The sequence below is a fragment of the Rhinoraja longicauda genome, chromosome 16 (genome assembly GCF_053455715.1).
Source record: "Rhinoraja longicauda isolate Sanriku21f chromosome 16, sRhiLon1.1, whole genome shotgun sequence".
NCBI classification, from domain to species: Eukaryota; Metazoa; Chordata; class Chondrichthyes; order Rajiformes; family Arhynchobatidae; genus Rhinoraja; species Rhinoraja longicauda.
The window spans coordinates 13,390,337-13,414,464 of NC_135968.1; the positions used below are offsets into that span (position 1 = coordinate 13,390,337).

A 24,128-nucleotide genomic window follows, 5' to 3' on the forward strand; every position below is an offset into this window, starting at 1 on the left:
ATTATTTCTAAAATGTTCAGAAATTTGTTGATCTTGAGCACAAGCTATGACTGAGGTAGAAAATTCCAAAACTTTTTGAAAGAAGAAAATTCTTCTGATTTTAGTGCTGCGTAGCCTTCTGCTTATTTTGAATCTGTGATCATGAATTCTGGATTTCTCAGATGGGGGAAACATCATCCCAACACCTACCCTGTCAAATGATGTTGGCCTTCAAGCCAGAAGCCTTTGGCACCCCGTGGTGGTTCTTTGCTGTTGAAATATATTAAAGCAGTTAAAAAGGCTGAAGAAAAATAGTGCACATACAGAGATAATGGTCGGGCTGACTCCTTTTTCAGATAGATGCTTGTTCATAGTTCTCCACATGTACATTGAAATATAAGAAATGCCTTGATCAGCCATGTCATGTTAGCCAGATGGAGTCAGCAGTATAATTAAAGCAGTATAATTTAGACTGTCTAAAATCATCTCAAAATAAGCATGGTTGCTGAACCATATCATTAGAGTGATAATAGTATGGGAGAAATGGATGGTCAGGTTGATTAAAGTCAATTAAGGTCAAACATTACTTATCCTACCAGCAATTTTGAAATGACATCCGTTCATTTTATTTCATTCACTCACTTAAAATAACACTTTAATTGTTAAGAGAGATTCAACTGATATATATCATCACGTAACTTTAAGGTCATTCATACACCTGGGTTAGCCAATATGCAGTGCAAATAATAGATATAGGTAGATTTAATTTCACTATTAGTGTGCTTTTTCTCTTCCGTAGTTTTTTTTAACCCAATCTGCTCAGCATAATTGGCAGGAAATCCATCCAGTCTCCGGTTATTAGTTTTTGTTCAGTGCTCTTATTCCAGCTTCCTCTTATTCCAGCTCCTCAAAATGAGGAATTCTTCAGATATAATTACATATTTCAGCCGCTTGACTTCATTCTGTCTCATTAATCTTGTTACAGTGACTATTTGAATGCTTTTGTTTCAGGAGAGGTGCTCATGCAGATTTTGCAGGATCACGTGTTCATTAATTCAAATATCACGTAAAATATGGTTCTGTCTTTGTCTTTTTCAGGTTCGTTGGATGATGTACTGGATTGTTTTTGCCCTTTACACGATACTTGAAACTATTGCAGATCTCACTATTGCATGGTAAGGACCAACAAAATAGGACACAATGAAATTTGCAGCTAATTTAAATGACTGGTAATTGTTTAATGAAAAATTTGATAAAAGATAGAAAATGACTGAAATCGTAATGATGAAATTATGTTTATCCTTGTGTTTAATATTGCTGAGTACTGCAGAGGCATGAAATTAAAGCTCAAGTTGATCCAAACCTATCCTGAATCAGGTTCCCTTTTGTATTTTGATACCTACATGTACGGCTTTGGAATGTACTTCCAGATTCTGTTCATTCTGGCTCAAACCAAGCCATAAATAAAATAGTTTCAACATGCAACCTGACATGACCCATGTTAGATAACACTGGGCTTGGGTCAGGTAGCAGGGTTCTTATGCAGTGTATTTGAGGGCTGAAGTAAATAAAGTGCAAGAGAGTACAAACAGTGAACGCAATCGGTTCTGGTTAGGGTACTATTTTATCTCTCACTGGAGACATTATACTCTGGCATCCGTCCATCTGCGGGAGATGATGGTGCGGCTTGGTGTTGTCCTGCTTGGAGAGGGGGATATTTCAGCTGTGGTTACATGTCCTTGTGTGACTGACTAGGCCTTTCCGTGACAGGGAGATCCTTCCACAGGTGAGGTCGTATCTGGTCGTTGTTCTGGGGAGTCTGTGGCTGTTGTATTTGATCATATTGCGGCGTTGGCGCCTGTGCTCCAGGATCTTGAACCACATGCTGTCGTGATCATATCATATCATATATATACAGCCGGAAACAGGCCTTTTCGGCCCTCCATGTCCGTGCCGCCCAGTGATCCCCGTACATTAACACTATCCTACACCCACTAGGGACAATTTTTACATTTACCCAGCCAATTAACCTACATACCTGTACGTCTTTGGAGTGTGGGAGGAAACCGAAGATCTCGGAGAAAACCCACGCAGGTCACGGGGAGAACGTACAAACTCCTTACAGTGCAGCACCCGTAGTCAGGATCGAACCTGAGTCTCAGGCGCTGCATTCGCTGTAAAGCAGCAACTCTACCGCTGCGCTACCGTGCCGCCCACGGTAGTGATGTTTCATGTTAATATATTTAGACAATATATTTGACGGTATATAAATTGAAGTCATGTACTTCTTATCAATTTTGCAACAATTTGTTGTTTAGTCTTTTCGCCAGCAAACCACTTAGAGTGATTAATTAAGATTTATGAAGTACTTTCTGGCTCCATTAATAAATGCTCCCATTCTGGATATCAGCTGGATTAAAAAGTGGTCCAGTTTTATCTGAACTTAAATTATTTGTCAAAATGTTAATGGGAGAGTTTTCATTATAGAGTTTTACAGCGTGGAAACGGGCCCTTCAGCCCAACTTACCCTTCGGCTCAACATGTCCCATCTACATGAGTCCCACCTACCTGCATTTGGCCCATATCCCTCTAAACTTACCCTATCCATGTACCTGTCTAAATGTTACTTAAATTTCATTTTTTAATGATATTTTATCATTATATTTTATTTAACAGTTAGAATGTATTCAGCGAAACACAAAGCACAACCTGAGACTAATTTAGATTTGTGTAGAAAGGAACTGCAGGTGCTAGTTTAAACCGAAGATAGATATAAAATGCTGGTGTAACTCAGCGGGATAGGCAGCATCTCTGGAGAGAAGGAATGGGTCAAGACCCTTCTTTGGTCTGAATCCAGCATTTTGTGTCAATCTTCGACTAATTTAGATTTACCAGATTGAACAGACTTCCACAGTAGTAGATGGGTCTTCTAGTTTGCAGTTCTAAAATCTGTTCAATTTTCTGAATCTTGTATGTTAAGCAGAAGTTAGCATTGGTGTATCCTTGTTGATGTTCAAAATGTTGATGGAAGTGGAAGTTGTGGGCAGGATGCAGAGAGGCTTCAATGAGGTATGGACAGGTTAAGTGAATTGGTGAGTATGTGGCAGATGGAAAAAATGTGAAGCCATCTGCTTTGTTGGAAAAAATGTACAGTACGTCTCTAGAAATGTTGAGAGCTTGAAGTATTGTGCATCGGGACCTGGGTTTCCTTGCTGATGACTATCTAAAAGCTAATGCGGATGGATATACATCAAGTAATTAGGAAACTACATGGTATACTGGTGTTTATTGCAAAAGGATTTAAGTACAAAAGTAAAAGTATATTATTGAAATAGGATCCTGGTAAGTTCATTCATTCATTTTGTGTGTAGTTATGTCACCTTTGATGGGGAAAGAAACTAGCAAGAGAGAGAATCATAAATGTTCACCAGTTTAATTCTGGATTTGGGGTTGTGGATTCAAGAGAGACTAAGACTGGGGTTACAGTTTCTCGCACTCAGAGCGTGAGGTGATTTTTTTTTAATGGCAGCATCTAGCGGAGAGATTGACAAGCGGCAATGTTTGTTCTGTGGGGTGTCAAACTTCATCTAGAGGGCAGCAAATCTTTTGAATTTCAACTCTTGGCAATGGAGTTACTGAGTATATTCACAGCAGAGCTCAAGAGATATTCTAATATTACACAAGATAGGGTTAGTGCAGGAAAGGGTGCTTGGATAAAAGATCAGACATATTTAAGTCCAAATGATTTGCGTCTGCAACTTTTATCTCCTTCAGCATCTGCTTTGTACTGTCCGTGCCGTTCTGGTGTTTGGTGCAACTTCTTTAGTCCTTTTTTCCCATATTCTCGTGTCTTTCAGAGATTGTTTGCACCTTTTTCATTCATTCTGCAATTTTGAGTTCTTGCTTTTATATAAACCAGCAATCTGGCAAATAGGTGCGGCCTGGATAAATTGGGTTTCTTTGTTCTGTTTTTTTCTGTTTAGAGGACCATTTTAGAAGTGACACTTTACTTTGTATTCTAACTGCTGTGAATCTCTCAAATCTTCGAAAAATATTTGAGATTTCAACAAACTTTTCATGTTCTGGTTATTAGTAATTGACAACACTCCCCCCCCCCCCCCCCCCCACACACACCGTTGGCCAACATAAACCTTGTACGATTTCTGATCACATTTCCATCAATTCTTTCCCATTAGATCCTTGTGTATGCTGTCTTTTTAACTCATCCTTTGGTGTGCATTTATAATAATGTTGTAGACAAAGAGAATGTACACCTAGCAGTCTTGCTATTTTTGGTGAACAGCATCCTCCCTGAAGATGCGGGTGCTTTAAAGATTTTTGTGTATTGTTTCTGCCTGTGAATGATTTAGCACGTGGCTAAAGAATTTCCAAATGATTTTTCAGAGGATCCTACATATACTCATTTCACAAGGTGAGGGCTCATTTTTCAGAGTATTCTAGTAGCTTGAATAGAAGATTGGTTAAGATGGAAACCTGTAGGAATAAATGGGTCTTTTGTAGGTCAGCAATCTGTAACAACAATTGGGTTGCCAAGGTGTTCAGTTCTGGGGCCTCAGCTATTTACAATTAATGTTAATGACTTGGATGAACATGCTGAGTAGATTGTATCCAAGTGTGCTGATGATACAAAGAGGTGTAAAAGTAAGTTTTATGAAGAGACAAAGATTCTTCCTGGAAAAACCTTTTCACTGCATAGTTTGGGAACAGCTCCATCCAAGACCGCAAGAAAATGTTGCAGCGCATTGTGGTCACAGCCCAGACCATCACACAAACCAACCTCCTTTCTATTGATTTCATTTATACCTCACTCTGCCTTGACAAGGCCAGCTGCATAATCAAGGTGTCGCACCCTGGCCACTCCCTCTTCTCCCCTCTCCCATCAGGCAAAAGGTAAAGAAGTGTGAAAGTGCACACCTCCAGATTCAGGGACAGTTTCTTCCCAGCAGTAATCGGGCAACTGAATCATCCTATCACAGCCAGAGAGCAGTGCTGAACGACTGTCTACCTCTTTGGTGACCCTTGGACTATCCTTGACCAGACTTTGCTGGCTTTAACTTGCACTAAATATAATTAGACAATAGACAATAGGTGCAGGAGTAGGCCATTCAGCCCTTCGAGCCAGCACCGCCATTCAATGCGATCATGGCTGATCACTCTCAATCAGTACCCCGTTCCTGCCTTCTCCCCATACCCCCTCACTCCGCTATCCTTAAGAGCTCTATCCAGCTCTCTCTTGAAAGCATCCAACGAACTGGCCTCCACTGCCTTCTGAGGCAGAGAATTCCACACCTTCACCACTCTCTGACTGAAAAAGTTCTTCCTCATCTCCGTTCTAAATGGCCTACCCCTTATTCTTAAACTGTGGCCCCTTGTTCTGGACTCCCCCAACATTGGGAACATGTTTCCTGCCTCTAATGTGTCCAATCCCCTAATTATCTTATGTTTCCTTATAATTCCACTATAATTCCCTTATCATGTATCTATACAGTGTAACTGGCACGATTGTAATCATGTAATGTCTTTCTGCTGACTGGATAGCATGCAACAAAAGCTTTTAGCTGTACCTCAGCTGTAGTGACAATAAACTAAACTGATTCTGATTCCACCTTGAGCCGTTTGAGTCACTTCACAGAAAAAATAATCATATGCCACAAAATGGTAAATTGGGATAGAAGACGTGGCTGTGACTGGACCTCTCTCTAAAGGTTAATTGTTAGTTGTATAGGATGAAACACATGCCTTTATATGAAATCATTGAGTGGATTTATAAACTTGACATACAAGTCTAACCTGCTACTCCAATAGAAACATGTAAAAAGAATGGTGGTGTTTCAATATTTTCTTCATGAGATTCTTGTTGAGCACCTTAGAATGTTTTATAACGTTATAAACACTATATGAATGCAAGTTATTGTACTTAATAAATAAATGGCATCGAGAGCTATAAGCTAATGAGCACAATAACTGTTATAGATTAAAACAGGTTCTTCTGCAGAGTTGAAGATCCTTAGGAAACATAAGTAACCAACAAGATGGAACGTCTATTTTTAGTGAGCGGCAATTTCTAACATTTGCTGTGCGTATCTTAATTGCATAATAGAGTTAATTAAACAAACAAAGGAACTACATGTTCAGATATTACTCACTATTTTGACACAGTTTTGTAAAGAAGTAGGAAATGGGGAGAAGATAAGGTGGGGGATTTTATAAATTTATCGGATGAATTCTTACTGGTTGCCGGGATTTTTTTGATTCCGCAATCATTGATGAAATATTCTTTCAATCGTAATATTTATAACTTTGTTTCTCACAGAAGATGTTAATTACCAAGTTGGTGAGGTCTTGTTTGATTTTGCCTTTTGAGTCACTCGTATGAGTTGCACCCTATTTCAGATTTCAGAGAGGCAAAGTTAACAGTCTCTAAATTTTTTTTAAAAAATTTCCATTGGCCTAAGTTATAACTTTGTGCACAAGAGTTGGGACAAAATGATCCAGCTGTACAAGTAGTTGATCATGAGTCAGATTCATACAGTAGAGAAACGGGTGCTTTGGCCCAACTCATCCATGTTAACCAAGATGCTTATTTATACTAGTTCTATTTTCCGTGTACCTGTCCAAATGTCTTTTTAAATGTTGTTCTTGTACCTGCCTCAACCACTTACTTTGGCAGCACTTTCCATATACCCACCACTCTCTCTGTTGAAAATGTTGCCCCTCGGGTTCCTGTTGCATCTTTCCCCTCTCACCATAAACCTATACCCTCTTGTTCTTTGAGTTCAAGCTTGGAGTACTGTTTGCTGTTCTGGTTGCCCAGCTACAGAAAGGATGTCATTAATGTGTCATTATTTATTCAGGCTGCACCTAATTTAAAGGTGCAGAAGAGATTCACGAGTTGTTATCTGGACTTGGAGCATGAGTTATATGGATAGGCTGTAGCATTTTTTTGTAATGTGAGAGTTGAGGGGTTGGCCTTATTGAAATATATAAAATCACAAGAGGCATTGATAAAGTGAACGCTCAGTTTTTTCCCCAGGATTCTAAAATTAGAGGGTATAGACTTGAGGTGAGAGAGGAGAGATCATACCTAGATTGAGCTGCCAGAGGAACCTATAGAAGTGGATATAACTACAACTTTCTAAAAGTATTTAAACAGATATATTGATGGGAAGAGTTAAAAGGGATCACTCTACAACTCTAACAGTTTTACAGAAATGTACTGGTTTGGAATAGATGATTGGAAACAAAGTTTATTTCTAGTTTATTCAAGCGACTAAGAGCATATTAAACTGAGCTAATTGCATTATATGTAGCTTTACAACTGTTTGTCTTTGTTTGCAGGTTTCCACTGTACTATGAACTTAAAGTTGCATTTGTTATTTGGTTGCTGTCTCCATACACACGAGGTGCAGGTGTACTTTACAGAAAGTTTCTACACCCTCTTCTTTCCTCCCGTGAGACAGTAAGTGATCCTGCTGTTGTAACTTCTAACCATGGTTTCAGTTTTAAGTTGATCCCACTTTAACTATGCTATTTATGATCAGATTTCATAAGTATCGGATTGACTCTGGCATAGTCCTGAGATATATAAAGATGCTGCTTTCATTGTTCTCTCAATATTGTCAGTAACACTTATCCTGTACCTTGTATTTTGGAAAAAACAATTCTGTCACAAAATAACCCACATTTATTAAATGTGAGTATATTGATATTGTGCACTGAGAAACATACTCTAAAAGATTAATGATAAAATTAATCTGTACATTGTGTTTATGTTTGCTTCAGGAGATTGATGAGTATATTAGCCAAGCTAAAGATCGAAGCTATGATACAATGGTGAAATTTGGAAGGCAAGGTCTAAACCTAGCTGCAACTGCTGCTGTGACGGCTGCAGTAAAGGTGAGTACTGCGTGTTTTGCCCCGATTTAAAGACCTGGCCTAAATCCTTGCAGAAATCCCAACGTGTTGTAGGTCTGAATTTTATAAAATTTTGGGGAGGTTTACAGAATGCATTCTACGTACTTTCCTTTGCATTTTGTGAACATATATGGTTTATTGCATGTCTTTTCAGCACATGCCCAGACGTATGTGTGACACAATGAAAGAAACAATAATACACTGCCTTATCATGCATTAGACCTGTTTTACAAATATGTATTGTTAAAGTGGAATGCAAAAAAACCTATTGAAAATAGTAGAACATTTCCACGTGTCTTATCCCCAAAGCAGCTTTGGTTTTCTTTTAGTAACTTTACATTTTAAATATTGGATGTCTTTATAAAACCTCTTTTATAGTCCAAGAGTTAATGCACATTTGAAAATGTGGTTCAAAGCCACTAAATTTTAATTCTGAATTGCATTTTATGTAAAATATTAAGTTCTTCTCTGACTTGTCGTTTCCCTTCTGTCTTAATTCTAACTTTGATATTGCTCTCTCTTGCCTATACTTGCAAACTGTTTTGCAGGATAATTACTCAGCTTTCTGCTGTTGTACTGGCCCAATCGAGTTGAGGTAATGAGACTGTTGGCATCAATGGATAACTGCTGTAGCTACATATTTTTTTATAAGCTAAGGATGAATGCACTACTAATTAACTTATTGTCCCCTTAAATTTGTGGGTTTTTTTTAGGATGATTCCTATAAAAAAATATAATTGTAATGTTGGCTTTTGAAGCTATTAATGGCATGTTCATCTGAAGGGTATCATAGGGGCTTAATTATTTCTGTCTTTTTGTTAATACAATTTTTAGGTTTCAAACAGATTTTGAAAACAATTTATGATGATTAACAATCCAAAAATTTAATAATGTGTGATGACTTGTAAAAATGATTTTAAAAAGTTGTTACCATCATATGTGAAATATAAACTGCAGCACTGTTGTAAATAGTACTGATTTTGTGTTGGAACCTGAAGTCTTTTTGCAGCAATCTGACAATAAGTGCAAGTCCCCGACCTGATGTATAACCCAACCTTTCTGTGGTCAGCATCTATTTTGGACTTTATTTTTCTGAGTGGAAAATACTTAAGTTTCAAATTTTAGTGCTAGTTTTTAAATGATTTGTAATTTCCCACTTAAACCATTCAAAACTGTTTTGAAGTTCAACCTCTTGTGCTCACTATGAACATGACAGTACTGTTCCTTGTTTACCTTGTCATCATAAAGCTAGTTTTAAAAAAAAGGAACAGAACTTGGCTCCTGCTTTTTACCTATAAGTACTTCGATCATCTTAACGATGTTAACAGAAGAAAAATTGCATGCAAATATGCTGCCGCCTTGTTGCTTGTGCTCATCTTTCTTTCATTTTTTTAAGTTATTGATACCTGGTTTAGAATATTTGTGGGGGGGGGAAGGTGGCTGTTTAATGTGAGCTTCATTGTGTTGAATTCCACTGTTTCGTACGTTGCCAGACGATTCATGAAAAAGTTCTGAAACTATTTTTAGCCAAAATTCTTTTAGCCAAGATTAGTCTATCTTCGTTTGTATTGATGTACTCAAAGAACAAAAATACCACTCATCTGAAAAGGGTGCAGAAAAGATTTGCCAGAACACTAGGTCCTGAGCTATAGGGAGAGATTGGGCAGGCTTAGACTTTATTCCTTTGAACGCAGGAGGCTAAGGGGTGATTTTGTAGTGTATATAATCATGGGGGGGGGGGCTGGGGGAAAGAATTGATAGATTGAATACATAGTCTTTTCCTCAAGGGATGGGAATGAAGAACTCGAGGGCATAGATTTATGGTGAGAATGGAAACATAGGAGCCTGAGAGACAACTTTTCCCTTCAGAGGGTGGTGGGTGTATGGAATGAGCTGCCAGAGGAAAAAGGCACAATAATAACATTTAAATGACATTTCGACAGGTACATTGAAAACGTTTAGAGGCATGTGGTCAAATGATGGGAAATATGACTAGCTTAGTCAACATCTTGGTTAACATGGACCAGATGGAGCAAAGGGCCAGTTTGCATATTCTATGATTCTATGCCTCTAATGTTTGACGTACGTTATGGCAGTGGTGGTTACCCCTTTGTTGAATATGCATATTCCACAGAAAAGGAACCTGGGTGCTGATGCAGTTGGATATTTGACCTCAAAAGCCAGAACATATAATTTCTGAACTATTCCCAACTGGTGCTGATTTGTGTAAAATTCAGTAGTCCCTGAATAGTAATTGGAGTATAGCCAAATATACTTTATTACCCCCCCCTCCCCACCATCAATTTGAGATTGTAATCTCAGTGTAATACCCCTTTCAACAAGGGTTCATTTAAAACAGAGGAAGTAAAACTGGCACTTTCTTAGTTTTTCCTGTTTGATGCTCATCACACCCAATTGAGGACAAAGGAAGATTTTTATTTTTGCAATTGATGCATAACATCACTTTTGATCTTTTTTTTCTGTGCAGAGTCAAGGTGCAATTACTGAAAAGCTGAGGAGTTTAAGTATGCATGACCTAACAACCATACAAGGTGATGAGCCAGTAGGACACCGTTCCTTAACTGGTGGTGCAGATACCAGAAAGAAGGCAAAACATTTGCCCAGAGAGGACTTCAGTAAGTAATTAAAAGCGCAAAACTTTCCGCAAAGTGATGCAATGTTTGTACAACTCGATATTTTTCAGAAAACTAAGCAGTGAATCTGGTCCTGAGAAATATCAAGCCTGGTGGATTTCTGGTTCATTCAGGGTGGATTATAGGGTGGAAGGGGGCCACGAGGAAGGAGAGAAGTAACTAAGATATTGGACTTTCTAAGGTTTTATTCTGAAGAGAGATTCCAATCAAGAGTGTTTTAATTGTCATATGTACCGACAACGGAACAACAAAATTCTTACTTGCTGCAGGTTAACAGTAAACAACATGTAACAATCAATTAATAACCATAATACTAGGTAACCAGAATAGTGCAAAAACCTCCGTCTGTACTGCAATCAAAGACACGATCCATGGAAGATTATAGTAGCTGAGATTAGTGTTGTGGAGTGTTCAAGTGTCTGATAGTTGCTGGGAAGAAGTTGGTTTTAAACCTGGTAGTCACAATTTTCAGGGTCCTACACCTTTTTTCCCCATGGTAATAGTGAAATGAGAGTGCGGCCAGGGTCGTGTGGGTCTTTGACATTGGCTGTTTTTCTGAGGCATTGCCTCTTGTAGATCTCTTTGAATTTGGGAATGTCGGCAATCTGTGATGCACCGGCCAGTGTCTATCACTCTCGATAGCCTCCTTTGTTCTTGTGTGTTCGAATTGCTGAACCAGGCCGTGATGCAACCAGTCCATAATGCTCTCTACACCTGCAGAAGATCGATGGAGTATTCATCAATATACCAAATCTCCTCAATCTTCCAAGGAAGTAGAGGGGCTAATGAGTTTTCTTTGTGCTTGCATTGATGTGCTGGGCCCAGGACAGATCCTCAGAGATATGCACACCCAGAAACTTGAAACTTTTGACTTGCTCCACCACCTTCCCATCAATGAAGACTAGTTCCTCGATCCCTGGCTTTCCCCTCCTGAAGTCAACAGTCAGCTGCTTGGTAGACACAAAAAGCTGGAATAACTCCGCAGGACAGGCAGGGTCTCTGGAGAGAAGGAATGGGTGATGTTTCGGGTCGAGACCCTTCTGCTCGTGCAAAAACATCACCCATTTTTTCCAGAGACGCTGCCTGTCCTGCTGAGTTACTCCAGCTTTTTTTTGGTCTATCTTAGATTTAAATCAACATCTGCAGTTCCTTCCTACACATTCAATCAGCTCCTTGATCTTGCCAACATTGAGAACAAGATTATTTATTGTTCTGGCACCATTCAATTCAATTTTCAATCTCTCCTGTAATCTGACACATCGTTACCTGTTATTTGCTTAACAACAGTGACATTGTCTTAGAATTTAAAGATGGCATTGGAATTGTGTCTGGCTACATAATCATGGGTATAGAGAAAATTGGGTAGGGGACTGAATGCTCTGCCTTAATGTGTTTCTATGTTGGTGGTTATATTTGATTTTGTATCAGTTTATGATCAAAGCATAATTGCTATTGGATTGTTCACAGTTTCTCAAACTACAGATCCCAAATATGAGAATTAGACCTTTGGTTAACTTGGATAAGCATGTGGTTGGGGTAGGCTGGAGGTGACTTGCTGGGCATAATTCTTAATTTATTCTATTTTGTAGTGCTTAATTTTGAACCAGGAATATATGCATTCTCAGTCTTAATATCTGCGAAGTTAGGTGTTATTGCAGATTTTAATTAAATCATGTAGTTATGGTAATGTGTGTCTTAAATTATTTACAGCAGCACTTTTTATTGATTGTGGTAGTGGAAATTGGTAGTGAAAGAAGGAAAACCTTCTTTCCCACTTAAAATGGCTGTGCTTGGGATGGAGAATCCTTTGTCAGACAACAGCTTTTCATGCTCCCGGAAAATGACTTCATTGCTGTGAATATTGCCTCTATTTTGTCAGCTTTGGGTCTGTTTTCCTCCCTCTGAATAAAAAGATTTTGGGTTCGAGTCCCTCTTGAGGCTTGAGTACAACAATCTAGGTTGACTCTTCAGTACATCAATGAGAAAAGGCCATACTGTGGTAGGTCATACAGGGGCTCAAACACACTGGATAAGGTGTACACCAATGTAAAGGACGCCTGCAGAGCTCTCCCCTGCCCACCCCTGGGACAATCCGATCACCTCTCACAGTTTCTACTGCCCGCATACAAATCCCTCATCCGCAAGACCAAACCCACAATAAAGACGGTCAAAATATGGCCCGAGGATGCCACCCTACAACTCCAGGACTGCTTTGATCGCACCGACTGGGACCTGTTTGCACAACAGGCCACCTACGGTTCAGAGGTAGACTTGGAGGAATACGCATCCACTGTGCTCTCCTACATCAACTGCTGTGTGGAGAATGTCACGGAGGACAAGGAGATAAAGATGTTCCCAAACCGGAAACCCTGGATCAACAAGGAGGTACAGAACCTGCTGAGGGCACGCAACAATGCCTTTAAATCTGGTGACACTTCAGCATACAGTGTTGCCAGATCACACCTGAACAAAGGTATTAAAAGGGCCAAAGACACCCACAGGCAACGGGTGGAAGACCACTTCAACACCACGGACACCAGAAGCATGTGGCAGGGTGTCAGGGACATTACTGGCTACAAGAGCAGCCCTGCCTGCCCCCACAGCGATATGGCACTGACCAACGAGCTTAACACCTTCTTTGCCCGCTTTGAAACTGGCAAAACCACCTTGAGTGAAAGAACCCCAGCCGAGGTGGTGGGACAGGTCTTGCAACTGAGCACACAGGAGGTACAACGCGCTCTGCAAAGGGTCAACCCACGCAAGGCTGCTGGACCGGATGGAGTTCAAGGAAGGGTACTGAAGGACTGTGCTGAACAGCTGGCTGAGGTATTCACCAGGATCTTTAACCTGTCATTATCTCTGGCTACGGTCCCCAAGTGCCTGAAGTCGGCTATCATAGTTCCGGTGCCGAAAAAAGCAAAGATCTCCAACCTGAACGACTACCGCCCGGTTGCCCTAACGCTGATAGTCATGAAGTGCTTTGAGAGGCTGGTCCTCTCACACATCAAATCCAGCATCCCTGACTCACTGGACCCACATCAATTTGCATACAGGGCAAATAGATCCACAGAGGACGCCATCTCTCTGGCTCTTCACACTGTCCTGATTCACCTAGAGAGACAGGGCATGTACGTGAGGATGCTATTCATAGACTATAGCTCCGCCTTCAACACGGTCATCCCCGCCAAGCTCATCACCAAACTCCACCAGCTAGGCCTCAGCTCGTCATTATGTGACTGGATCCTGGACTGCCTGCTGGAACGACCGCAGGCAGTGAGAATGGGCCCGCACCTGTCCTCCACTATCACCCTGAGTACCGGCGCACCACAGGACTGTGTTCTGAGCCTCATGCTCTACTCCCTCTTCACACACGACTGTGTTCCTGCATTCGACACCAACACCATTGTCAAGTTTGCAGACGACACAACGGTGATCGGGCTTATCACCAACGGGGATGAAACAAACTATAGAGGGGAGGTGCAGAACCTGGCGGACTGGTGCTCGGATAACAACCTGTCCCTAAATACCACCAAGACCAAGGAGCTGATCATCAACTTCCGTAGGTCACATAACGGGGAATATGCCCCGATCTCTATCAACGGGGACAGTGTGGAGAGAGTGTCCAGCTTCATGTTTCTGGGCACTCACATTTCGGAGGACCTAACATGGTCCAATAACACTGCTGCGCTGGTCAAGAAGGCACAACAAAGACTGTTCTACTTAAGAACACTGAAAAAGTCTGGTCTAACCCAACAGCTGCTGACGACCTTCTACCGCTGCACCATAGAGAGCATCCTTACGCATGGCATCCCTGTGTGGTACCTCAGCTGCACTGAGGCAGAAAGGAAAGCTCTACAGCGGGTAGTCCATAGAGCTCAGAGGGCCATCGGAACACAGCTACCAGACTTGGAGGGCATCTACAACACACGATGCCTCAGAAAAGCCACCAGCATCCACAAAGACTCTTCACACCCCTGCAACAGTCTGTTCGAACTCCTTCCATCGGGCAGACGATACAAGGCCTTCTACGCCCGCACCTCCAGACTCAGGAACAGCTTCATCCCCAGGGCCATAGATGCTATGAACCGGTCCTGCTGAGCCGGATGGCCACAACGCATAGATCAACTTGCACTTTACCCTGTCTAAAACTGTTACAATTGTTTCGTTTCGTTGGATTGCTGTTGTCTAAATTACTTAAATTATTGCATCGTATGGGAGGCGCATTCCCAATCTCGTTGTACCCCTGGGTACAATGACAATAAAGATATATTGTATTGTATTGTATTGTATTAATATTCATATTAACTGTATTAAACATTCACCTCCCAACACTGATTTTTGTTGAAGTTAATACAAATCCACCCACTTTATTGGAGCTGAGTAGGGATGTTATTCCTGGTGTCTAGGACAGTATATATCCCTTAATGTCACTAGAGCAGGTTGTTCAGTTCCTGAACAAGGGATATTCGTTGCTGAAGAAGAGAAATTTGTGGATGAAGGGTGGCTCAGGAAAGAACAGACTTGTAGGATTATGTCTGAGAAGACTCATTGAAATTTGATGCAGGAAATGATAAGCATCCTCTCCCACGTGGATCAAACTAATTTCAATTTTTTTTCACAGTTACTAAAAATAGAAAGTAAGCATTTCTCTCTCATGGAAATTTAATTGTGTCCTTGGCACCTGTATTTTTATATGTATATTTAGTGTTGTATTGCACAAATTCACAGCTCTCTGGGTGAAAAAGTTTTTCCTCATCTCAGTTGTAAGTGGCCTACCTACCCCTTATTCTTAAACTATGACTCCTGGTTCTGGACTCCCCCAACATCGGGAACATTTTTCCTACATCTAGCTGTCCAATCCCTTAAGAATTGTACATGTTTCTATAAGATCTCTCATCCTTCTAAATTTCAGTAAATATTTTTAGAGATACAACGCGGAAACAGGCCCTTCGGCCCATCGAGTCCGCGCCGCCCAGCGATCCCTGCACATTAACACTATCCGACACACACTAGGGACAATTTTTACATTTACCCAGTCAATTAACCTACATACCTGTACGTCTTTGGAGTGTGGGAGGAAACCGAAGATCTCGGAGAAAACCCACGCAGGTCAAGGGGAGAATGTACAAACTCTGTACAGATGACGCCCGTAGTCAGGATCGAACCTGAGTCTCCGGCGCTGCATTCGCTGTAAGGCAGCAACTGTACCGCTGCGACACACCGTGCCGCCCAGCCGAGTCGACCCATTCCTACTTGTAGTCTTGTCTGGGAGTAATATATCCACCTGATCAAATCCTCTTAAGAATTTTGTAGGAAGGAACTGCAGATGCTGGTTTAAACCGAAGACACAAAAAGCTGGAGTAACTCAGCGGGACAGGCAGCATCTCTGGAGAGAAGGAATAGGTGACTTTTTGGGTCCCGCTGAGTTACTCCAGCTTTTTGTGTCTACTTCTTAAGAATTTTGTATGTTTAAATGATGTTACCTCTCATTCTTCTAAAATATGAAGAATAGAGACCTAGCTTCTCCAGTCTCCCCATTTGCCTAACCTACCATGCCAGGAACCATCGGGCTGAATTTTTGCTGTATTCAAAAGTAAATGTATTCTTGTTATGGTTGGTTAAGGAGATTAAAATTTGCACACAGTATTCCGTGTGTGATTTCATCAAGGCCTTTCTACAATTTTGCAAAACAACTTTACTCTGCACTCAGATTGTCTTGCAATAAAAAACAGTATATAATTTGTCATCATAATTGCCTGCTTAACCTGCATGCTAACTCTTAGCGACTTGTGTACTCGGACACCAAGTTAGCTTTGAACTTCAACAATTCACCACGTAAGAAATACTCAGCATTTGTTTTCTCCACCAAAGTGATTAACTGCATGTTTTTGCACATTGTACTCCATTTGCCGTACTGTTACTCATTCGTTCAACATGTCTCTATCGCCTTGAAGCCTCTTTGCATCCTCATCTGAACTCGCATTCCCACTTGGTTTTGTGTCATTAGCAAATGCGAGAATGTTACAGTTGATTCATAAGCGATCGGAGCAGAATTAGACCTTCCGGCCCATCAAGTCTACTCCGCAATTCAATCATGGCCGACCTATCTCTCCTTCCGAACCCCATTCTTCTGCCTTCTCCATATAACCCCCGATACCTGTACTATCCAAGAATCTATCTACTTCTGCCTTAAAAATATCCATTGAATTGGCCTCCGCAGCCTTCTGTGGCAATGAATCACTGCAGATTCACAACCCTCAGACTAAAGAAATTCCTCCTCATCTCCTTCCAAAAGGAATGTCCTTTAATTCTCAGGATATGACCTCTGGTCCCAGACCCTCCCACTGGTGGAAACATCCTCTCCACATCCACTCTATCCAAGCCTGATTGTTGATTAACCATGTGTGTAGGAAGGAACTGCAGATACTGGTTTAAATCAAAGATAGACACAAAAAGCTGGAGTAACTCAGTGGGACAAGTAGCATCTCTGGAGAGAATCTCACATTCAAATCATTTATGTTGATTGGGATTAGTTGAGGTCCACAAACTGCCCCCCTGTGGTCGCCCACTAGTTACCAACGTGAGAAGAATCCCATTTGTTCCCACCTTTTTTTCTCTCTGAGGCAATCTCTGTTAAATGAGACCCAGTGTTTGTTCACTGTAAGCAACAGGCATTTGCTCTACTGATCAAGTGTGTATGTGTGTGTGTGTATACAAAAAAAGAGGCACCAAAGTAAAAAAAAAAAGGTTCATTTTCCATTGAAGTGTACCCTGGTATGACGGTGGTGGAGATTTACACTCTTCATCTGTTAGAATGATGAATGCTTCAGTGGATAAATTCTTTTGACCTTTGATAATAATATAGGGGTGATTTAGAATTGGTATAAAAGGGAATAATAAATCGCATGCTTTGGATCACCTCTTTCTGCCCCCTTCTCCATCTATTGCTTTTAATTTGTGAACCGTGGTCTTCCTTTGGTTGCACTAACGATAATAATAACTTTATTTATATAGCACTTTTCAAGCAATTGAATGCAGCCCAAAGTACTTTCCACAAGAACAAACATGTCTAAACAAAAATACAATTTAAAACAGTAGGCTGCTAACGGCATACAAAGCACAGATTTATATAAAAATTGTAACTTTAGTTTTGTTGGCTCTAATATTGCGGTTATTAATGTAATGAAAATGTTTTGTGTATATGTTATCTGTGTATTTTGTCTACAAGCCTTTTATGCTGCTGCAAGAATTTCATTGTGTAGGAAGGAACTGCAGATGCTGGTTTAAACTGAAGATAGACACAAAAAAGCTGGAGTAATTCAGTGGGACAGGCAGCATCTCTGGAGCAAAGGAATGAGTGACGTTTCAGCATGAGACCCTTCTTCTGACTAGCTAAGGTGAAGAAGGGTCTCGACCCAAAACGTCACCCATTCCTTCTCTCCAGAGATGCTGCTTACCCCACTGAGTTACTCCAGCATTTTGTGTCTATCTTCGCAAGAATTTCATTGTTCCGTTGTCCGTACATATGACAATTAAACACTCTTGAATCTTGAGTCTTTTGAACTGAAGATGTAGCTGTATGTCAGCTTTAGTCTACTACTGAGGTGCTATTGCCCCCTGGTGAACAATCATTTAATTGTCACATGTTGATTCATGGGTGCTCATGCATTTTAAACACTGAATCTCACCTTTTTTCTGTGTATATCTTTTCCCCTCTTCCCGATTGACAGGAAACACTTTACATGCAACATAATTTGTTTGATGAAACCAATTGTTGGGAATATGCTAACTAATGTGCCATTTAATCTCTTAGACCAACATTTAAATTACGATGATGTGGACAGTGACGATCGATCAGAGGCTGAGCAGAACAGCGTTCATTCTGACGACGAGCTGGTCACACAAAAGCATCTCCTGCGATCACAGAGCCTTAAAATGAAACGGAAAGGTCATCGTAAAGAGGTATTTTATCATGGTTCTGTAACTGTCGACCTTTCCTTTTGTGCTCTGTCATTGTATTGCTTTGGTTTTTTGTCTTTTTTTGTCTGTATTGTATAGGTATTGCAGGTAAGTTTTATTTTCAATTAGGCTGATTCTAAATGTTTGAGTTTTAATGTTAGGGCAAAATTTTTAGATTCGATTCACTGAGTTGCTTTTTTAAATGGTGTTGAGATGTTTTCAGTGCAAATAGATGACTAGTTTCCAGGTAAGATTGATCTCCGTGGAGTAAAGAGGGCTAAGGAATCAAAATCAGGGGGCACACTTAAGGATTTCTGATAGAGTAACTGACAGGAGATTGGAAATTGGAGGATGCAAATTTTAAGGTAATTGAAGAAAGAATTGGGGGAGAAACAAATAGACCCAAGAAGTTGCTCAGGTACTTGCTCGAGTTGATTCGAGCTGCATTAGACGTGAACTTGCTGAAATTGATTGGAGCAGGTTGTTTGAAGGAAAAGGAATGTCTGGAAAGTGGGATGTTTTAAAAGGTGTCCTGACAAGAGTCCAGGACATTGCAGTTGCAAGCCCAGGGATATGAACCTGGGCTGCTCATCAACAGTGTATCGACACATTGAGCCACTGAAGCTGCCATCCTCTGACTGCAGAGAAGCTGACGAACCACCTCGCAAAATTGGATTTTGCAGATTTTTAGTACAAAGTTGATGAACATGCTAACAGTACCACACAGAGGCAAGGAGCATCTTCCAACAACGCATGGACAATGCAGTAGATGAAGTTAGAGGAGATGCACATCACTTCTATCTCACTTGGAAGGATTGTTGGGATCCTTGGAGGGAGGAGAAGGAGGTGGTACAGGGACAGGTTTTGCATCTCTTGTGGTTGCAGGGGAAAGTACCTGGGTAGGGGGTGGCTTGGATGGTAAGGAATGAGTCAACCGAGGAAACGAGTGTCAATTTTGTGGGTCAGTGGGTCAGTGCCCCGGGGCTGATGATGCCTGGAAATGTGCAACCGGGGAAGTGGAAGAAATACAAAGAAAACCTTCTACATGCTAAGTTGAGGGAAGAAAATCAGCGATTAATTTATAAACGAGATAAAGGACTAATAAAGAGATAAAGGCTTCCTGAAGGGCTGCGCGGCCAGAAGACTTCCCAACAGGCCGCGGATGTGGACTGGGAACGCGGCCGGAGGTCTTTATCGATCTCTATGCCTCCTGGATCGCCGCGTAGAAGCCCGGGCAGGGGCCATCCGGGTCAGTGGAGCGGCTGACGGAGCCCGCGGCTGGAGCCCAGATCGACACCATGGAGCCGTGAAGTGGGGCGTTGACGGCGGTGAGGCCTCGCGGGTCGAGCCATGGTCGACGGACGATGAAAGTGTGGAGTACCACCGTGAAGGGGGAGGGGAAGAACAATGGAGGACCCAGCGTGGGGGGACCTCAGTGAGGAAGAACAATGGACAATATGGGGGGGGGGGTCAAAGGACAATGGGGAGCCGGTGTGGGGAACTGTTGGGGGGGGTTGTGCGGTGGGGGACAAAAGAGGGAGCCGGTGTGCTTTGTCAGCGCCGTAGGTGGCTGCTTTTTGTATACATTGTGTATGAAAGCAAAGAATTTCACTGTGCCTAGTCACATGTGACAATAAAGTATTCCTGTTCTTATTCCGTGTTCCTGTTGGAATGAAGGGCAAGGCAGATGGACGTAAGGATGCTTGTATGATGAGAGAAATTGAAGCTCTGGTCAAGAATAGGAAGGAGGCATAGGGCAGATATGGGCAACTGGGATCGTGTTTCAATGGAGGAGTTTTCGGGAACTGGGGAGGCTGTTAAAAAAGGAAAACAGGAGGGCAAAAAGAGAACACGAGATGTCTCTGGCAGGTAATATTAAGGATAATCCCAAGTGCATTAAGGGAAGGAGGGTAACCAGAGGGTTCCTCAGGAATCAAAGTGGCCAACTCTGTGTGGAGCCACAGGAGATGGACAAGGTTCTCAATAGTATTTCTCAATGAGTAATCCTCTGTTTTTACCATGAAGAAAGACACGAGGACTGTGGAACTTGACACAGTCAATGGGAGTACCTTGAGGGTATTACAGTCAAGGAGATGCTGTAGGTCCTAAATGTGTATGGTAGACAAATCTCCCGGGCCTGATCAGATATATCTGCGGACGCTATGGGAAACTAGAGAGGATATTGTAGGTGCTCTGGTGAAGATTTATGAGTCATCATTAAATATGAATTGGGTGCAGGAAGACTGGAGAGTGGCAAAATGTTGTGTCTCTATTTAAGAAGGGCTGCAAGGAAAAGCCTGGGAACTATAGGCCAGTGAGTCTAACATCAGTGGTCAGAGATTTATCCGAGAGTATTCTGAGGGACATGATATACGTGCATTAAGATGGACAAGGGCTGATTAGGGATCGTCAACATGGTTTTTGTACATGGGAGATTGTGTCTCCTGTTTCCGATTGAGATTTTTGAAGATGTGACCAAAACCGAGCTGTAGACGTTTTCTATATGAATTTCAGCAACACGTTTGACAAGGTTCTGCATGGTAGGCTGCTCTGGAAGGTTAGATCGTATGGTATCCAAGGAGAGCTAACCGACTGGATAGAGAATTAGCTTCATAGAAGGAAGTAGAGGGTGATTTTGGAAGGTTGCTTTTTGGACTGGAGGCCTGTGACTAGTGGTATGCCTCAATGTTCGGCGCTGGGACAATTGCCGTTTGTCATCTATATCAATGATTAGGATGAGAATGTACAAGGCATAATTAGTAAATTTGCAGATGACACTACATTGGGTGGTATTGTAGATAGTAAAGGTTGTCAAAAACTGCAGGATCTTAATGGGTTGGGCATGTGAGCTGAGGAATGGTTGATGGAGTTTAATACTGAGAAGTGTGTGGTGTTGGATCTTGAGAACTCTAACCAGGGCAGGACCCACACTGAATGGCAGGGCTCTGTGGAGTGTTATAGACCAGAAGGATCTAGGAGTGCAGGTACATAGTTCCTTGAATGTAGCGTCGCAGGTAGATAGGGTGGTCAAATACGTTTTCGGGTACATTGGCCATACATCAGTTATTGAGTATAGAAGTTCGGAGATCATGTTGTGGTTGTGCAGGACATTGGGGAGGCCACGTTTGGAGTATTGTGTTCAGTTTTGGTCCACCATTTTGGGTCTATCTTCGGTATAAACCAGCATCTGCAGTTCTTCCTACACATTGTGTTAGAGATGAATTCTATTGGTTAGGATCTGTCATTGCATCCTTTCTTCAAAATTTAATTGGAAGTAATATTCTGGAACAATCGTACAATTCTTAGCGCTAACAGTACAGCACAGAAACAGACCTTTTATCCATGCTGAACATGATGCCAAATTAAATTAATCTCCTTTGCCTGATTTAATCTTGTATCTCTTGTAACATGACAAGATGCACAGTACAGAAGTCCATTCAACCTATCAGGCCCTTGTCGGCACTTAATTATCGAATTCCTCACAACCGCTGTTGATTTTTCATGTGCATTAGCCATTTACTCATTAGTCAGAATAAATGTCATCATCCTTTCAGGCATTATATTGCAATTGATTAACGTTTGTTGTTTAGTTAAAAATAATTTTATTTGTTATCACTCCGTTGGTCCTTCCATCAATTCTCTGAAGTCTGGGTCATCTGTTTCCAACTCTCTTGCCAGTAGATCTATTACCAATTCAGTGGTCTTGGACACTTTGTTTAATCCCTTCAGCTCTGCTTCATGGAGAACAATGTCTGCTTCTCTGGTTTCACTGGTAGTGTCATTCCAAGCAATTTCCTCAGCACCTGCTCTGAAGAATGATTGATTGGAGGAAATTAAGAATGAACTCTTAATAATTTATAAACTCACTATTTTTGCTGTAAATTGAACATTTGTTTAGTTTAGAGATACAGCGCAGTAACAGGCCACTGAGTCCGCACTGACCAGCACATTAATACTATCCTATACATACTAGGGGCAATTTGCACATACACCAAGCCAATTAACCTACAAACCTGTGCGTCTTTGGAGAACATACAAACTCCGTATAGACAGCACCCGTAGTCGGATCGAACCCGGGTGTCCGGCGCTGTAAGGCAGCAACTCTACCGCTGCGCCACCTTGCCGCCTATTTGTGTGTAGAAACAAGGAACTGCAGATTTTAAAAAAGAGCTAGAGTAACTCAGCACATCAGACAGCTTCTCTGGAGAATGTAGATACGTGTCGTTTGTCCCGACCCGAAAGGCCACCTGTCCATGTTCTCCAGAGATGCTGCCGGACCCGCTGAATTACTCCAGCACTCTGTGAACTTTTGTGGGGTTTTTTTCAAATACATTAAACAAATGTTGATCTTGATTTTTATTTTTTATTTTGTTTTCTAGGTCCGGTATGGATCCCTGAAGTTGAGATCCAAGAAGAAGTTACCTTGCAGTTATATCACAGGATAAAATTCTTTTGATATTCCTGTTGTTCATAACTTCAGCTGAATATGTGCTGTTGGATTTATAATTTTTTTTTTAATTTCAAGAACGCTAAGAAATGCTGGTCCCTATCTATATATAATATATATCTGACTTTGTTGCCTTGACACATCCTGCTGAGTTGGCCCATGACTGAGGACTCTATTTCTCATAGCTGTCCTGTGACAACAGGTCCTAAAAATGACGTGTTATACTGACTGATAATTTGGAATCATTAACAGGAAGAGTAATATATTGTTTCAATTTGGGAGAAAGGTTAACAATAGATTTTGAGAAGAAGTGTTGAAGGGCTTGAATTCTGAAGTGCAGAAAAGCTTGTGGAAACATTGAATTTGAGCTGTGGTTTAACCAAAAAAAAATCACAAGGATATTTTTGTCATACAAGCGTGCACTTTCTTTCAATACACTAATGACCGCATTTTCTGTGATGATTTAGGAACTCTGGCCTCGTTTGTAAAGTGTGTTTCAGTTAGAATTCTTCAGAGGTTTAATATGTTAAAAGCAATATAATTTAGTATTTTGAAGGTCAAGTTTTTTTAAATGCTACTTGCATGTTTTTTAAAATAAATTTTGTATGTTAATGGGTGCCTTTTAGGGGTATTTTATATCTGTCGTTGTGAGTTGTAAATCTTCCAACTTTCGACCTTTTTTTAAAAATGGAATATATTGAGCACATTTTGTAGCTAGAACTAGGTGTAATTGACTTGTGAATTCTAGTATGTTAGTGTCCTTGGTGTTCAGATGTCCAGATAAGTGTTGGTATGTGACTTTATTTACCTCGTTCTCAAACTTTAACAGACATTTTTAACATACATTTTGTAGCTTTATTTTGATATGTAGAATGCAGCAGAGCTGCAATATTAGTACACGGACTTCAAGCTTTTATTGTAATAAATGTTGTGCTGACAGTCACAATTTTAAAAATGTCTTGATTGTATAAATGCCTACAGTTTCTACTTATTGGCTGGGAATGCAATGCAAAGCACTAATGATTTTACTTCACATTTATGAGATGTGCAGTTTAGAAATTTTCATTTTTTGCATGTCAGTATTTCTCTTGCAGTGACATTCAATTTTCTGTGGGTTCAAAATAATGTCATTTGACTGGCCTATGGGTTGATGA

The 24,128-nt window shown here is 41.0% G+C and overlaps 1 protein-coding gene across 1 annotated transcript in view; it reads left to right on the forward strand.

Moving 5' to 3' along the window:
* Positions 1 to 23,907, forward strand: part of LOC144600887 (receptor expression-enhancing protein 3-like) — a 48,389-nt gene extending 24,482 nt beyond the window's left edge. Inside the window, exons 3-8 of the mRNA XM_078412771.1 lie at positions 1,078 to 1,154; positions 7,339 to 7,459; positions 7,783 to 7,896; positions 10,403 to 10,550; positions 18,382 to 18,530; positions 22,907 to 23,907. Coding sequence (XP_078268897.1) covers positions 1,078 to 1,154; positions 7,339 to 7,459; positions 7,783 to 7,896; positions 10,403 to 10,550; positions 18,382 to 18,530; positions 22,907 to 22,972 — 675 coding nt within the window. The 3' untranslated portion in view covers positions 22,973 to 23,907. The remainder of the gene's footprint in view (positions 1 to 1,077; positions 1,155 to 7,338; positions 7,460 to 7,782; positions 7,897 to 10,402; positions 10,551 to 18,381; positions 18,531 to 22,906) is intronic.
* Positions 23,908 to 24,128: the final 221 nt, after the last annotated feature.